Source organism: Amblyraja radiata, chromosome 24, assembly GCF_010909765.2.
Source record: "Amblyraja radiata isolate CabotCenter1 chromosome 24, sAmbRad1.1.pri, whole genome shotgun sequence".
Taxonomy (NCBI): Eukaryota; Metazoa; Chordata; class Chondrichthyes; order Rajiformes; family Rajidae; genus Amblyraja; species Amblyraja radiata.
Window position 1 is genome coordinate 34015963 of NC_045979.1, and position 17921 is coordinate 34033883.

The following is a 17921-nucleotide window of genomic DNA, read 5'->3' on the forward strand; positions in this document are numbered from 1 at the left end:
AATAACCAATGCTCCCTTTTCCTGCTGGCAATTCCTGAAATGTAAAAGAGAAACTGAGATGTATCTGATGATTTGTGATCTGTTTAATCAACATGTTATAGGAAAGATGTCAAGTTGAAAAGGGAGCAGAGAATATTTACAAGAATGTTGCCAAGACGTGAGGGCAGAGGGAAAGGTTGAGCTGGCTAGGACTTTATTCTTTGGAGCGCAGGAGTATGAGGGGTGATCTTATAGAAGTGAACACAATCATACGAGGAATAAATCAAGTAAATGCACAGAGCCTCTTACCCGGAGTAGGTGAATCGAGAACCAGAGGACATTGTTTTAAGTTGAGGGGGTAATTATATGACAAGATCCTGGGGAGTAACTTTTTTACACAAAGGTTGGTTGGTATATGAAATGAGCTACTGACGGAGGTAGTTGAGGCAGGTACAATCGCAACGTATATGAAACATTTGAACAAGTACATGAATGGGATAAGTTTAGACGGTCATGAGCCAAGCTCGGGCTGGTAGAACGATGTCAGCGCGGGAAATTTGGGCGGAAGGGCCTGTTTCTACGCTCTGTGACCATGTGAAAGATTCCAACCTGGTGGCTCTGGTCGAGATAGAGATGAGGTGGAAGTTGAAGTGTCCCTTTTTCAGATGTTCACTCAGTGTCTGACTATCTGCTCCTTTCCCGTAGCAAGCCAATGTCTCCTGCCTCGGGGGCTCAGTGTCAGTGTCCTGTGAGTCTGTCCGGCGATCCCTTCCCATTAACCACACCTGGTATAAAAAGAACCCATCTGTGGACACAAAGATCTCAGACAAGAATGCCCTGGATCTACATTGTCATTCCTTCAAACACCAGCACCATCAATATTATTGCACAACTTCAAATTAACGTGGATAAAAATCCAGTGAGAACACTTTGTTATTTATCTTATTACAATTGAAATAGATCTGGCTCTCTATCACATTCGTGTGTGATATTTGCGTTAGGAAATAAGAACGTTAATAAAAGCCACGCCGATATGAACGAACCTGTAACCGATTTTTCGAGCACGATTTCCCCATCCACACACCTACCGCGTTAATCCAAGTAATATCGAGGGTGTGAGATTAAGCATTATCGTTTTAAATTAATGTTATTAATTGGTCTCATCTGTTTCCATATTTATTGCCCCATCCCCCTTCCACCATTTGAATTAATCCTTTTTTTATTATTCCTGTCTATCCATATGGATTTTATTATAAACTTCCTTGCAGCTGCATTTTCTTTCTTCCAGGTTATTACACTGTTCTTTGTATCCTACCACATCCCCAGTTTCCCTCGCCAGTGACTCCCAGTCTGAAGAAGGGTCTCGACCCAAATCCTCACGCATTCCTTTTCTCCAGAGATGCTGCCTCTCTCGCTGTGTTTTTCCAGCATTTAGTGTCTACCTACTCTGTATTCACTGTATTCACTGCTACATCTGATTACTTATTTCTCTGTCTTCTCCGAATCCATTTAACGGTGTAATCTCTCATTCCCAGCCTTGCAGCCATGCTCCAGCAATGAAGTAGTAATTGGTGATCACGAGTTGCACCCCCCCCCCCCCCCCCCCCCCCCCAGTCCAACTCTCGTTTTTCTCCAACCTGATCTCCATCGACTCTGCTGCTTCGCCCCGCTCCACTTCACCAAGATTATGAAGCAAACAACAGGTAAATGTTTCAAAGATAAACCGTCTCGTTTTCTCCCAGTGATTCTGTATCTCTTGCCCTTTGCCCAGTTACATCTCATGGGAAGTGGGGCGCTGGATGTTCTTTCTCCTGCTTGTGATCTGGAGTATCTCAACCGCGGTTTTCACAAGAGGCTCCAAGGTAGGTTTTATTGCCATCATGTTAATTAATTATAGGAGCAGAATTAGGCCATTCAGCCCATCATATCTAATCCGCCCCAATCACTGCTAATCTATACATTCCCTCTCGATCCCGTTCCTGTGGCTTCTCCCCATAACCCTTGTCATCCTTATTTATCAAGAATATCAAAATATCCGCCTTAAAAATATCAATTGATTTGGATAGATACAAAAATGCTGGAGTAACTCAGCGGATCTGGCAGCATCTCAGGTGTGAATTGACTTGGCCTCCACAGCCTCCTGTGGCAATGAAATCCATAGATTCACTATCCTCTGCCCTAAGCAATCCCTTCTCTTCGCCGAATGTTTCCAAACGGTTTCCATTAACGCTTTCAAACATCCTGTCAATTGATAGAAACAAAAACCGTGCACGTTTTCATATCCTGAAGTTAAACCAAATCTCAATGTAGATGATATCACGAGGTTTTGTCAGGTTGTACGTGTGCAGCGTGGATTTATGTGCCCGGTGTTGATTCTTTGGGGTCCATCTTCCAGACATCAATGTGTTGGGAGTGGTCGGGTCAAATAAAGCGTGGTTCCCACTGTCAGTCAGTCTGATGACCTCACATTGTCTTTTGCAGAGACGCGATGAGCCAGAACCTCGCCATTCGACCCACGAATTACAATGAAGACTCCTAGCTTGCATCAGCTTAATTTGTGTCATCTCTTCCAAGGTTTCTTTCGTCAGCTTCGAACTATTGTTTTAACATTTGCGTGGTTTCTGCTGTTCCTGAGTCTTATACTGTATTAAACGCATACAGCTTCATGGAAAATAAAACGTGTTTCACTGATTAATGAATAATAATGCACCAGAATGCTTCTTAATAAATGGTTGTTGGCAAAAAATGGTTTGTTTAATTTGTTTTGTTTAGACTGCAACTTTAGTGATGAAGAACAGACTGCAATCTGACACCTGGATAATCCTCCTGTTGCCAAACGTTAAAGGCGTTTTGGAAAAACAATCAATTAATATTTCACACCATGCTATCCTATAAGGACAAAATTATGCAACAAGTTTGTTCAGACGATAAGCCTTATTTGTCTCTCCACAGATGCTGACTGAGGTGCTAAGCACACCCATCATCTGCAAATTTAATTTCCGATGTGCAACTAATGTTTAGATAGGAAGGAACTGATGATGCTGGTTTAAACTGAAGATGGACATAAATTAGCAAAGAAACATAAAAACGTAGAAATAGGTGCAGGAAGAGGCCATTCAGCCCTTCGAGCCAGCACCGCCATTCATTGTGATCATGGCGGATCGTCCCCTATCAATAACCCGCGCCTGCCTTCTCCCCATATCCATTGACTCCTCTAGCCCCTAGAGCTCTATCTAACTCTCTCTTAAATCCAACCAGTGACTTGGCCTCCACTGCCTCTATGCCAGAAAATTCCATAAATTCGCAACTCTCTGGGTGAAAACGTTTTTTCTCACCTCAGTCTTAAATGACCTCCCCTTTATTCTACGACTGTTGCCCCTGGTTCTGGACTCGCCCAACATTGGGAACATTTTTCATGCATCTAGCTTCACCAGTCCTTTTATATTTTTATATGTTTCTATAACATGTCCCCTCATCCTTCTAAACTCCAGTGAATACAAGCCTAGTCTATTCAATCTTTCCTCATATGACAGTCCCGCCATCCCAAGGATCAATCTCCCGAATCCACGCTGCACTGCTTCAATCACAAGGATGTCCTTCCTCAATTTAGGAGACCAAAAATGTACACAATACTCCAGATGTGGTCTCACCGGAGCCCTATACAACTGCAGAAGAACCTCTTTACTCCTATACTGAAATCGTCTTGTTATGAAGACCAAATTGCTAGGGTAACACAGCATGACAGGCTGTATCTTTTAATTTTGATTGAAAGATACAGCATGAATACAGACCATTTGGCCCACCGAGTCCACGTCAAGCAGCAACGAACGGTATGCCTACTTTGAAGAAATTCCCTTAGTTCTTAGTATTACTGGATCTCAGTGCTGCATTTAACACGGTCGACCACACCATAGTACTAGATTACTATATTTTTTGTACACCATATTACTAGACCGATTGGAAAACTGGGTTGGACTTTCTGGCACAGTACTAAACTGGTTTGAATCCTACTTAAACAACAGGGACTACTTTGTATCAATGGGTAATTACACCTCAGAGCAGACAAATATGACATGCGGAGTTTCCCATTCTGGAGCCTCTTCTGTTTAACATGTACGTGCTCCCACTCTCAGATTATGGAAAACAACAAAATAAATTACCATAATTATGCAGACGACACACAAATGTACATAATATCACCAGGGGGCTATGGACCAATCCGAATACCGAGTAAGTGCATCGAACAAATCAACGGCTGGATGTGCCAAAACTTTTTTTCTATTAAACAAAGACAAAACTGTGGTAGTTGTTTTTGGAGCCAAAGAGGAACGATTGAAACTCAATCCTCAACTTCAATCGGCAATGTTAAAAACCACGGACAAAGTCAGAATTCTTGGTGTAATCGTGCACTCAGACCTGAATTTCAACAGCCACTTTAGGACAATTACTATATCAGACTACTATCACATTAAGAATATATCAAGGTTTAAGGACTTATGTTTCAGCAGGATTTGGAAAAACTTGTCCATGCATTTATCTTCAGTAGACTTGACTACTGTAATACTATCCTCACAGGTCTCACAAAAAAATCGATTAGACAGCTGCAGTTGATTCAGAACGCTGCTGCTCTCTAAGACCAAGAAAGTAGATCTCAACACTCCAATTTTGAGCTCTTTATACCGGCTTCCATTCTGTCAAAGAATTGTTTTCAAAATATTACTGTTTGTTTGTAAAGCACTGAATGGTCTAGGGCCAAAATACATTTCTGACCTTCTGCTACATTATGAACCATCCAGACTTCTGAGGTCGTCTGGGACAGGTCTGCTTTCTGTCCCCAGAGTCAGAGCTGAACATGGAGAAGCAGCGTTTAGTTTTTATGCACCACGTATATGTAACAAACTTCCTGAAAAATGCAGGTCTGCTCCAACTCTCAGTCTTTTAAATCGGGGATGAAGACTTTGCTATTTGACGTTGCTTTTAATTATTTTTAATTCTAATTAAATTAAATAATTATTAATTTCAAACATGCCAGAGAGTAATGGTGGATGGTTGTTTGTCAGGTTGGAGGCCAGTGACTAGTGGGGTGCCACAGGGATCTGTGTTGGGTCCACTGTTGTTTGTCATGTACATCAATGATCTGGATGATGGTGTGGTAAATTGGATTAGTAAGTATGCAGATGATACTAAGATAGGTGGGGTTGTGGATAATGAAGTAGATTTTCAAAGTCTACAGAGAGATTTATGCCAGCTGAAAGATGGCAGATGGAGTTTAATGCTGATAAGTGTGAGGTGCTACATCTTGGCAGGACAAATCAAAATAGGACGTACATGGTAAATGGTACGGCATTGAAGAATGCAGGTGAACAGAGGGATCTGGGAATAACTGTGCACAGTTCCCTGAAAGTGGAATCTCATGTAGATAGGGTGGTAAAGAAAGCTTTTGGTGTGCTGGCCTTTATAAATCAGAGCATTGAGTATAGAAGTTGGGATGTAATGTTAAAATTGTACAAGGCATTGGTGAGGCCAATTCTGGAGTATGGGGCACAATTTTGGTCGCCTAATTATAGGAAGGATGTCAACAAAATAGAGAGAGTACAGAGGAGATTTATTACAATGTTGCCTGGGTTTCAGCAACTAAGTTACAGAGAAAGGTTGAACAAGTTAGGGCTTTATTCTTTGGAGCGCAGAAGGTTAAGGGGGGACGATAGAGGTCTTTAAAATGATGAGAGGGATAGACAGAGTTGACGTGGATAAGCTTTTCCCACTGAGAGTAGGGAAGATTCAAACAAGGGGACATGACTTGAGAATTAAGGGACAGAAGTTTAGGGGTAACATGAGAGGGAACTTCTTTACTCAGAGAGCGGTGGCTGTGTGGATTGAGCTTCCAGTGAAGGTGGTGGAGGCAGGTTCGTTTTTATCATTTAAAAATAAATTGGATAGTTATATAGACGGGAAAGGAATGGAGGGTTATGGTCTGAGCGCAGGTATATGGGACTAGGGGAGAATACGTGTTCGGCACGGACTAGAAGGGTCCAGATGGCCTGTTTCCGTGCTGTAATTGTTATATGGTTATATGGTTATATGCAATTTTTATTCTTGTATTTTATGCCTTATTCTATTTTAGCTTGTTTTTATTTTCTATGCTCTTTAATTACATTGTAATTGCTTCAGATTACTTTTTAATGCTTTGTGTAATGCACTTTGAAGTGTCTTGTTGCTGAAATTTGCTATATGAATAAACATGCTTGCTTGCTTGCTAGGGTAGTGTTAATGTGCGACGATCGCTGGTCAGTGTAGACTCGATGGGCTGAAGGGCCTGATTCCGCGCAGTATCACTAAGCTAAACTAAACTAAACTAGTGGAAAGTCTATTCTTGTGCAGAACAAAATGGTTAAGTTGCAGCTTGCAAAGGGCGGGGTGTGAAACTGCAAATACATTGTGTTGCTTTCCTCAGTCTGACTTGTGACTGTAACCCCGCCCATGAAGGAACTGTGAAGGATGTTGTTTGGAAATAAGAAATGGTGACATGCAAAAATGAAGTAACCGCCATAAAGTTCGGAAAGATTCAAGGATTGCTTTGGGTAAAATGTCCCACTGACATAGATAAATATTCTCCACATATTAAGCGGGGTGGGGGAGGGGGGGGGGAATGGTGGGGGCGAGGAGATGAGACAGAGGCTGCTTTGAACTCACAATCCCCCAGGTCAGGGATATCAGAGGTGTGCTCAATAGGCAGAATTACTTGCAGATTCCGTGGTCACACTGATGCTGCCTGGCCGGTTCAAGTGGAGCTTGTTAATGGTCTAATACGAGGAATGATCTTGAATTGGAGATTTTCCCCACTGCAAGACATCCCAAAGTGCCTCACAGATAGTGAGAGATAATCGGTCAGAGATGCCACAGATGGACCCAAAATACTGGAGCAAATCAGCGGAATAGGCAGCATCACTGGAGGGAAAGAACGGATGACATTTCGGATCGATGCCACTGTTGTTTTTAGCGATGGGTGCTGACTTGGAATGTACTTTAATCTAACAGCAGGACAAATCTGTTCAAACAGTCATTTATTTATTTACACTGAATTGTTCTGCAGTGCTGACACTTTGTTCGCGCTGCTGAAACAAGGGTGTGTAGATTCGTGTCTGAACTGCATCTTGCGAGCAGCTCGGTGTAACACTGTTTGCACAGCAGTGTTTGCAGAAGTCATGGGTCAACCGCGAATGAAGACATAATGTAATTGTTTTGCTGCATCGTCGGTTCCTCTGTAGTGTTTTTAGTTGGGCATGTAAACAGGAGATAGATCCCAACACAAGATCCTTTACTGATGGTCGCCAACGCTCAGCTAACATCAGTTGCGGACACATCAGTGTGTTACACCGATACCACGTGATGCACAACATTGCCATTGATGTGCACAACCCGAATAAACTGCACTGATCCCCTGTAAAATAACACACCCAGAACGATAGCCCGCAGCAGATGTTAGGATATATTATAATGCAACTAGTTGCCTACAGAATGAAATCGTTGCAAGCGGATGTACACAATCAGCCAATAGAATGCACATGAACATAACTGATAATTTATTAGCTCTGTGTTGCAAAGAATACAAGTTAACGATTCAATTCACCGTGCATATTCTACCTTGCTTTAACTTCAATAAGTGTATCACTTTGCCCTTGTTTGAGTTACATTACACATGTCAGTTACATGCCACATCCCGCTTTCCCAGCTGATCTCCATCCTGTGGTAATTCTGGACAAACTTCTTCACAGTCCACTACACCATTAATTGTCATTTACAAAACATGAATATCATAACAATAGTGTTTCAAAGTTGGAATTAAATAGTTGATGTAGAGAGAGAAGAGGCTCAAACTCCAATTAACCTCAGCTGATTTCGGGTCAAAAGACCCTATTTCCTAACGCCAGCGTCCTGTTTTGCCCCTTGTCACCAGCAATATGCCAAAACAAAAGTTCCAATGATTATATTTTTGATCTGCCGATCCACTTACAAAATCATCAAGAGGGAATGATCCGGAAGTGTACACATCTTAGAAGTATCTACTCTTCTAAATGTCGTATTTTAACCAGCGTATCATTGTTTACATGAAGGGTCCCGACCCGAAAAGTCACCTATCTATTTTCTCCAGGGGTGCTGCCTGGCCCGCAGAGTTGCTCCTATCACTATTCAGCGTTCACAGACTCTGAGTACAGAGATAACCGCCGCTCCATCCTTATGGATACATCATACTTGACGAAGTGGCTGAAGCAGCTGCAATACCAACGTGTATCGGGCACTTGGACAGGTCCATGGATAGGGAAGGCTTGGGGAGATATGGATCAAATGTTACCAACTTAGATGAGCATATTGGTTTAACGCGTTGGGGAGAAGGGCCTGTTTCCCGCTGTATGACTCTGTGATCATCTGACCCAACCATTTGCTAAATATAACCCTGAGCCCTTCACACTGTAACGTGTCGAGCTGCTACTGGCTCGCTGTGGTTCACGATCTGACTTCCTGTTCCCTGCTTCCTCAATGCTATTTGAGAGATGCGGTTGTATCTGAGAGCTCAGAGCTGAGCGACAGGCAGAAAAGTGCTGGCCTTCTCCCTATGGATAAACCAATGTGGATTCCCATTCTTCTCATCTCCGCGCTACCCGGTGAGTGAAAGCCAGATCTTGATATTCCAATGATCAATGTTAGTTGGGGTCCCGTGCACCCTTTCCACAGCAGAGATGGTTAAGTGTGTGTAGACTTGTAATGGGGGAGATGGAAGTCAGTGCATTGTGGTGATGGATCTGAATTCACATTTGAATATATAGACTTTGATCGAGTATTGATGAAAGGCATAAAATAGCGAAAAGATTTGGAGCAGATACTCCAAGACACCTGGACCGAAGAACAGAGGTTCCAACATCACCAAGAAGTTAATTCTACACTAACAAAATGTGTTTAAAACTGAGGTGGAAGTCACGATTGTGGACTCATTGTGTCAGTTCAAATATTCCCTGCATTTGTCCAACTCAACTCTGTCGTAAACCCAACAATTCCCCGGAGTCTAAAACTGAACCACGGTCCTCGCTCTATCCACCCACTCCCAAATCTCTCTCCATCCTCTCTCCCGTCCGCGGCACAGTCGTCCTGAAAGGTCCAAGGCGAGCCGGGGTCATTGGGAATAGAACATGTCCCAGATGACCAGCGGGTTCCAATTTCAGTTTAGTTTATTGTCACGTGTACCGAGGTAGAGTGTTTTTGTTGCGAGCTAACTCGCCAGCAGAAAGACCATCCATGAGTATTATCGATCCTCTTACAGTGCATAGATACATGAAAATGAAATAACGTTTAGTGTAATGTAAAGCCAGCAAAGTCCGATCAAGGGTAGTCCGAGGGTCATCAGAGAGGTAGATAGGAGTTCAGCACCGCTCTCTGTTTGTGGTAGGATGATTGAGATGCCTGATAACAGCTGGGATGAAATTGTCCCTGAATCTGGCGGTGTGCGTTTTCACGCTAGTAACGCTCTCCAGTAAGGGACCCGCTATATTGTAACTCGTCCGTCCTCTGTCCTCAGTCAGGGCGTTGTAAAGGCGGTAAATGTCTAAACACGGGTCCGGCCCAGTGTCGGTTGAGAGATGAATGTTGGCAGCGCAGCCGGCGGCACCGCCAATGAAATAGCAAAGTGGGGTCTTTCTGTGGGGTGAGATGCCGGTCACCGCCTGGGATTGTTGAAAGGCAGCTCCTGCAACACTGGGGATCTGGAGTGGGAAGTGAACCCAAATTGTACTGACCCGGGGACAGAACACTGACACAACTGGTACAATAACAGCACTGCCTGCACTTCAGACCGGAGACATTGGCCGTGACACATCTTTGAACGATTTAAGTTTTCTTTCAAAATGTATCTATTTCCATTAAACAGTTCATTTGCTCTCCATCTGAAAGTTTCTCCCCTCAGTTTCAGGTGCAGTGTGGGGGGAGAAGAATGTAAGAGGAGTTGTGGGACGAGCGATCACAATCGATTGTCACTATGAAGCATATTACCGCTCATACACAAAATACTGGTGCCGTGGGTGGAAAGACCAGTGTACAATTATGGTGGATACAAAAGTGGAACACGGACGAAATGGAAGAGTGGCAATCACAGATAGCCCGGCACGAGGAATATTGACTCTGACTATGGAAAATCTTCAGTCTGGACATACAGGATGGTACAGCTGTGGAATGTCTGCACAAGGCGTGGATCCAATGTGGCCCGTTTATCTCCAAGTATCTGACGGTACGTTTCACAGCGATTGCCTTGATGTCTCCACTTAAATGCCTGATCCATGTTTTCTCCGAGAAGGGTCACTTCAAGGGGGATGCTCAGCACATTTCCGTGTCTCTGAACTGTAAAAAAAAATGTCACCCAGTCAGAGGTTTGCATTCCCACTCAAACTAATGATCCGACAGGTACAGATCAGTGAGAAACAAGTGTTGCTCGCGGTCTGAATACCCGGAAAATATTAAACAGGGAATCAGTCCCCAGAGCTCAACAGACTGCGTTCAGTCCTCCCGGGGCAGAGCAGCGCGTTCCCCGCCCCCACCTCAGGGATCAGTCACTTCCTCCCCACATCGCACTCTCTCTCTCCCTCTGCCCCGTCAATGCGCCCCCAGCCCCAGCAGCCACTGTCCACCCACCGCCCGGCCGCCAGCCAGCCTCTCCACCCGGACATTTCCCTGGTGGTAAGGAGTATAATTCATCTTTCGCCCCATCAGCCGTCGCACACAGCATATAATCCTCCAACATGTTCGCCACTTCCTTCGGAATCCCACAACTAGCCACATATTTCCATCTCCGCCGCTTTCTCCTCTCCGAAGGGACCGTTCCCTCCGCAACTCGCTGGTCAACTCCTCCTTTCCCACCCAAACCACCCCGTCCCCAGGTACCAACAACTGCAGCAGATGCAACACCTGACCCTATACCTCCTCTGTTCACTCCGTCTAAGGACTCCAACAGTCTTTTCGGGTGAAGCAGACGTTCACTTGAATGTTCTCTAAACTCTTCTACCATACCGGCTATTCCAGGTGTGAACAAGATGGGAGACCAAGCGCAGACTCGGCGATCGTTTCGCTGATCAACTCCGCTCAGTCTGCCTCGGCCTACGCTATCTCCCGTTTGCTAAAGAATAACTCCCCCTCCCATTCCCAAACTCACCTTTCTCTGCTGGACCTCCTCCATTGTCAGAGTGAGGCCAAACGCAAATTGGCGGAACAGCACCTCATAATTCGCTTGGGCAGTTTACAATCCAGCGGTTAGAATATTGACTTCTCTAACTTCAAGTAGCCCTTCATTTACCCGTCTCCATCCCGCCCCGTCCTAGTTTGCCATTTAGTTTCACTGTCCTCCTGATTATATGCCTCCTTGTCACATCCCCTTCAGCTGACAATGATCCATTCTACATTTTATTTTTACATTTTCACCTTTGATCACTTGTTTTCACACCTTATCATTCAATTTCTCTTCTGTCTCCTTTTCTCATGACACTCGGGCTGAAGAAGGGTTACGGTCCGAAACGTCACCCATTCCTTCTCTCGAGAGAAGCTGCCTGCCCCGCAGAGTTACTCCAGCATTTTGTGTCTATTTAAAGGGATCGTAATTAATTTTCGCCTTTAAATTCCAAGGCATTGAATAGGGTTTTTGGCACGCTGGTCTTCATCAGTGAGAACATTCAGAACATAATTTGAGATAATATGCTTCAGTCATGCAGATGTTGAGTCCACACTTTGGGAATTGTATTCAGCTTTAGTCCCTCAGCTCCAAGAAAAGTGCCGTTGAGGTGGACAGCGTGCAGAAAGGTTTTAGGGCGACGCTGCCTGGACAGGATGTGATTGACGCAGGGAGCGATTGGACAAACTCAGACTTCATTCCTTGGTGTGGAAATGATTGAGCGAGGAACTTATATAAATGTATCAATCACGAGAAGCATGTTCATTTTCCCACGATGTGTGGGATGAGAAAGAGGGGAGAATAGTAACGTGTCACTTACTGTAATGGCATGTTTTGTCCAGGTGAGTAGCCGAAGCTGAACACAATTCGCCCAAGTTCGACCTCAACAACATATGTACAACTGAAACATAACATCCCAACTTCTGTTCTGATGGACAACATTGGCTACACACTGGGTGATATTTATATGGAACCTGCTGCCAGAGGAAGTTGTTGAGGCAGTCAGAATAACAGCCTTTAAAATACATTTTAGGACAGTTGCGTAGTTCGGGATCATTGCGAGTGATAAAGGAGAAACGTGGACATATGGCAATGGCCTAGAAAGACATGATGGTCGGCATGAATGAGCTGTTGTGATGGGCATCTTTCGGTTCTCTATAACTCCAACCTTCTTCAGTTTCTGGGCTTCGCACACTTACAGAAATGTAGATGAGCCGGTGAGATATCAACCGGACGGTTCGGGCTGAGATAAAGGGCTGCTGAGATTTAGCATGTGTTTGGGTTTTAACTGTTCATACAGGTGACTGAATGTTTGCTCCATTCCCACAGAACCCGTGTCTGCTCCTGTGCTCAGATATCTGTCACCAGCAAATGCCTCACGTCTCGGAGGCTCAGTATCAGTGTCGTGTGAGTCTGTCAGTGGATCCCTTCCCATCCATTACAAATGGTTTGAGAATAACGTGTATGGGTGGTCAACGATCTTGTCTGACAATCAACTGGATCTGAGTTGTGAAAACCTCGGAGGTCAACGCCGTCAATATTACTGCACAGCCGCAAATAATCATGGGACAAAATACAGTGAAACACTCAACGTGAATGTCTTCAAAGGAACAGGAACGTGCAGTTATGTGACAGAAATCAACAATACAGGTGAGTGTTATTTTCCCGTGGGAATACTGTTTCACAATTCCTCTTGTGTTCTTGTAGCTGCTGCTTTTCACCTTGTGGTGATGTTCGTGGGTTTCTAGGTATTTGCAGGCAGCATCATTGCAGCCACCGTGAGCTCATGGTGTAAAATGCGAGAGTTTGTTTGGGGGACTGGCAAATAATTGCCTGTTGCTTTCACCTGGGAGGTGTTGAGCTTCAAAAGGAGATAGAGACCTGCACTTATCACAACGGGTTGATTGCATTCCATCAAATGTCTGCCTTCTGCCTTAAAAATTGGCCAGAGAAAGTAACAAATACATTATGTTTGGATCCATCATCATTTAAAACCAAGGATGAAGAATTTCATGATCATGTTCATGATTTTAACTCTGTTAATTTGTGAGAGTACCTGGAATTCCAGTAATCTCACAAAATTTAGGTGGATTCTACTTGGCCGTCACTCCATCAGGTATAACCCTTACATTTGACAAAGATAATTTTGGAATGAAACTCCCGGTAGGTGTGGAGACGCTCACAGTCCAGAAGAGAGTGTGAATGGTTTACATCAGCGAGACCAAGTGCAGCCAAGGCCAGTGCATCTTAAACTATTTCAGTGTCATTCACCCTTGAGTCTTTATCACAAAATTTCATTCACCCTTGGGTGAACCATTCATCAGTTTAAGAAGCACTGACCTAGCCCAAAGTTTCGCTGAACACTTGCGCTTGGTTTGTCATGACCCAGAATAGCACTTGGTAGACATTCCATCCTCAACCTCCCCCGCTGATCCAGAGCAGCAGCAGTTTGCACCGTCTGCACGATGCACTGCAGTAACTCACCAAGACTCCCTAGACAGCGCCTTCCAATTGCAACAGGCTCCGTGTTCAATGCATCATTCTTCACCATTCACATCCACATTGGCTGGGAAGCGCTTTGGTACGACCTGTGCAGGTGGTGAGGGACGGTATACAATATCTGTCTCTCATCGCAATCTAGGTGGAATTCAACAGAGTTAAGAAAATGATTGGGCGGACTCTCCGGTACACATTGATGTATACTATAATGTATATGTTTGTGAAAGGCTAATATTGCTCTTCAATTTATGAAAGATTTTACCTTCAGTTTCAGGTGCACTGTGGGCGGAGAGCGAAGTAAGAGGGATTGTGGGAAGAGCGATCACAATCGATTGTCACTATGCAGCAGTGTACCGCTCACACACAAAATACTGGTGCCCTGGGACAAGTCGCCAGTGTACACATGTAGTGGAAACAAATGGGAAGAGCGGAAGAGTGTCAATGACAGATAACCCGGAACGAGGAATATTTACTGTGACTCTGGAGGATCTTCACTCTGGAGATACGGGATGGTACAGATGTGGAATTACTACACCTGGCGAACCAACATTTAAAGTACATCTCCAAGTATCTGAAGGTAGGTTTCTCAATGAGTGGCTCTATGCCTCCACTTTGGCATCCGCACAAACCATTTGTTAGGTGGGAGTCTGGTGCACAGTTCTGGTCCCCGCTTTATAAAACAAAAGATGTGGAAGGTTTGGAGAAGTTACAGAAAATGTCACCGGGATGTTTAGTTGTAGTTTAAAAATGCAACATGGAAACGAATCCTTTAGCCCACCGAGTCCACACCGACTTGAGATCACCGGTCACACTAGTTCTATGTTGTTCCACTTTCCCATTCGCTCGCTGCACAATTCTACAATACCGGCATTCACGCACCTCAATAGTGCAACACTAGATGGGTGACCAAGCGTAGACCCGGAGAAACATGACATGAGTCCCGAGAACTGAAGAGACTGCGTTCGGTCCTCCCAGAGCAGGCCAGTCCATTCCCCGCCCACACCTCAGCGATCACGCCCCCCCTCCCCACCTCGCTCTCTCTTACCCTTCCTCTGTCCCGCCAATGCGCCACAGCTTTCCATCTCCACCGCTTTCTGCTTTCCGAAGAGATCGTTCCCTCAGCAACTCCCTGGTCAACTCGTCATTTCCCACCCGAACCACCCCGTGCCCAGGTACCTTCCCCGACAACTGCAGCGGATGCAACACCTGTCCCTATACCTCCTCCGTCCATTCCGTCCAAGGACTCCAACAGTCTTTTCAGGTGAGGCAGAGGTTCACTTGCATCTCCTCTAGCCTCATCTATTCTATCCGCTGTTCCAGGTGTGAACAAACAGATACAGTAGATGGGAGACCAAGCGCAGGCTCGGCGATCGTTTTGCTGAACAACTCCGCTCAGTCTGCCTCGGCCTACGCTATTTCCCGATTGCTAAACACTTCAATCCCCCCTCCCATTCCCAAATTCACCTTTCTGTCCTGGGCCTCATCCACTGTCAGAGTGAGGCCAACCGCAAATTGGCGGAACAGCAGCTCATAATTCGCTTGGGCACTTTACAATCCAGCGGTTAGAATATTGACTTCTCTAACTTCAAGTAACCCTTGCTTTACCCCAGCCTCCATCCCGCCCCGTCCTATTTTGCCATTTAGTTTCACTGTCCTCCTGATTATATTTTACTGATTGTATGCCTCGTTGTCACATTCTCTTCAGCTGACAATGATCCATTCTACATTTTATTTTTACATTTTCACCTTTGATCACTTGTTTTCACACCTTACCCTTCCATTTCTCTTCTGTCTCTCTTTCTCATTACTCCCGGGCTGAAGAAGGGTCACGCTCCGAAACGTCAACCATTCCTTCTCTCGAGAGAAGCTGCCTGCCTCGCAGAGTTACTCCAGCATTTTGTGTCTATTTAAAGGGATCGTAATTGATTTTCGCCTTTAAATTCCAAGGCATTGAACAGGGTTTTTGGTACGCTGGTCTTCATCAGTAAGAACATTCAGAACATAATTTGAGATAACAAGCTTCAGACGTGCAGATGTTGAGTCCGCACTTTGGGAATTGTGTTCAGCTTTAGTCCCTCAGCTCCAAGAAAAGTGCCGTTGAGTTGGACAGCGTGCAGAAAGGTTTTAGGGCGACGCTGCCTGGACAGGATGGGATTGACGCAGGGAGCGATTGGACAAATTCAGACTTCATTCCTTGGTGTGGAAATGATTGAGCGAGGAACTTATATAAATGTATCAATCACGAGATGCATGTTCATTTTCCCACGATGTGTGGGATGAGAAAGTGGAGGACAGACGTAATGGGAACTATTTAAAGAGGGGGGAATAGTAAGATGCAATTTATTGTAATGGCATGTTTTGTACAGTTGAGTGGCCGAAGCTGAACACAATTCGCCCAAGTTCGACCTCAATAACATATGTACAACTGAAACATAACATCCCAAATTCTGTTTTGAGGGACAACATTGTCCGCACATTGGGTGATATTTATATGGAACCTGCTGCCAGAGGAAGTTGTTGAGGCAGTTGGAATAACAGCATTTAAAATACATTTTGGGCAGTTGCGTAGCTTGGGATCATTGCTAGTGATAAAGGAGAAACGTGGACATATGGCTATGGCCTAGAAAGACATGTTGGTCGGCATGAATGAGCTGTTGTGATAGACATCTTTCGGTTCTCTATAACTCTAACCTTCTTCAGTTTCTGGGCTTCGCACACTCACAGAGATGTAGATGAGCCGGTGATATATCAACCGGACGGTTCGGGCTGAGATAAAGGGCTGCTGAGATTCAGCATGTGTTTGGTTTTGAACTGTTCATAGAGGTGACTGAATGTTTGCTCCATTCCCACAGAACCCGTGTCTGCTCCTGTGCTCAGATATCTGTCACCAGCAAATGCCTCGCATCGCGGAGGCTCAGTGTCAGTGTCGTGTGAGTCTGTCCGTGGATCCCTTCCCATCCATTACACATGATGTAAGAAGAAATAGCATGGGTGTTCAACGATCTTGTCTGAAAATCAACTGGATCTGAGTTGTGAAATCCTCAGAGGTCAACACCGTCAATATTACGGCACAGCCTCAAATAATCGTGGGACAAAATCCATTGGAAGTCTCAAGGTGAAAGTCTTCAAAGGAGCAGGAACGTGCAGTTATGTGACAGAAATGAACAATGCAGGTGAGTGTTAACTCATTCACCCTTGGGTGAACCATTCACCAGTTTAAGAAGCACTGACCCAGGCCACAGTTTCGCTGAGCACTTGTGCTTGGTCTGTCATGACCCAGAATCGCGCTTGAAAGACACCCCATCCTCAACCTCCCCCGCTGATGCAGAGCAGCAGCAGTTTACACCATCTGCATGATGCACTGCAGCAACTCACCAAGACTCCCTAGACAGCGCCTTCCAATTGCAACAGGCTCCGTGTTTAATGCATCATTCTTCACCATTCACATCCACATTGGCTGGGAAGCGCTTTGGAACGACATGTGCAGGTGGTGAGGGACGGTGTACAGTATCTGTCTCTCATCGCAATCTAGGTGGAATTCAACACAGCTAAGAAAATGATTGGGCGGACTCCCTTGTATACTATAATGTGTATGTTTGTGAAAGGCTAATTTTGCTATTCAATTTATCAAATATGTTTCCTTTAGTTTCAGGTGCACTGTGGGTTGAGAGCGAAGTAAGAGGGGTTGTGGGAAGAGCGATCACAATCGATTGTCACTATGCAGCAGTGTACCGCTCACATACAAAATACTGGTGCCCTGGGACAAGTCGCCAGTGTACACATGTAGTGGAAACAAATGGGAAGAGCGGAAGAGTGTCAATCACAGATAACCCGGCACGAGGAATATTTACAGTGACTGTGGAGGATCTTCACTCTGTGGAATTACAGATGTGGAATTACAACACCTGGCAAACCAACATTTAAAGTACATCTCCAAGTATCTGAAGGTAGGTTTCTCAATGAGTGACCTTATGTCTCCACTTTGGCATCCGCACAAAACATTTGTTAGGTGGGAGTCTGGTGCACAGTTCTGGTCGCCGCTTTATAAAACAAAAGATGTGAAAGGTTTGAAGAGGTTGCAGAAAAGGTTCACCGGGATGTTTAGTTGTAGTTTACAAATGCAACATGGAAACGGATCCTTCGGCCCACCGAGTCCACGCCGACAAGCGATCACCGGTCATACTAGTTCTATGTTATTCCACTTTCCCATTCGCTCCCTGCACACAATTCTACAATA

General features: G+C 44.8%; 1 protein-coding gene across 1 annotated transcript in view; it reads left to right on the forward strand.

Moving 5' to 3' along the window:
- The window catches only part of LOC116987006 (polymeric immunoglobulin receptor-like), a 28585-nt gene that overhangs the window by 5905 nt on the left and 4759 nt on the right, over positions 1-17921 (forward strand). The window contains 6 exon segments of the mRNA XM_033042888.1: positions 9935-10255; positions 12515-12835; positions 13953-14261; positions 16537-16857; positions 17331-17559; positions 17561-17631. Of these exon segments, the coding sequence (XP_032898779.1) occupies positions 9935-10255; positions 12515-12835; positions 13953-14261; positions 16537-16857; positions 17331-17559; positions 17561-17631 (1572 nt within the window).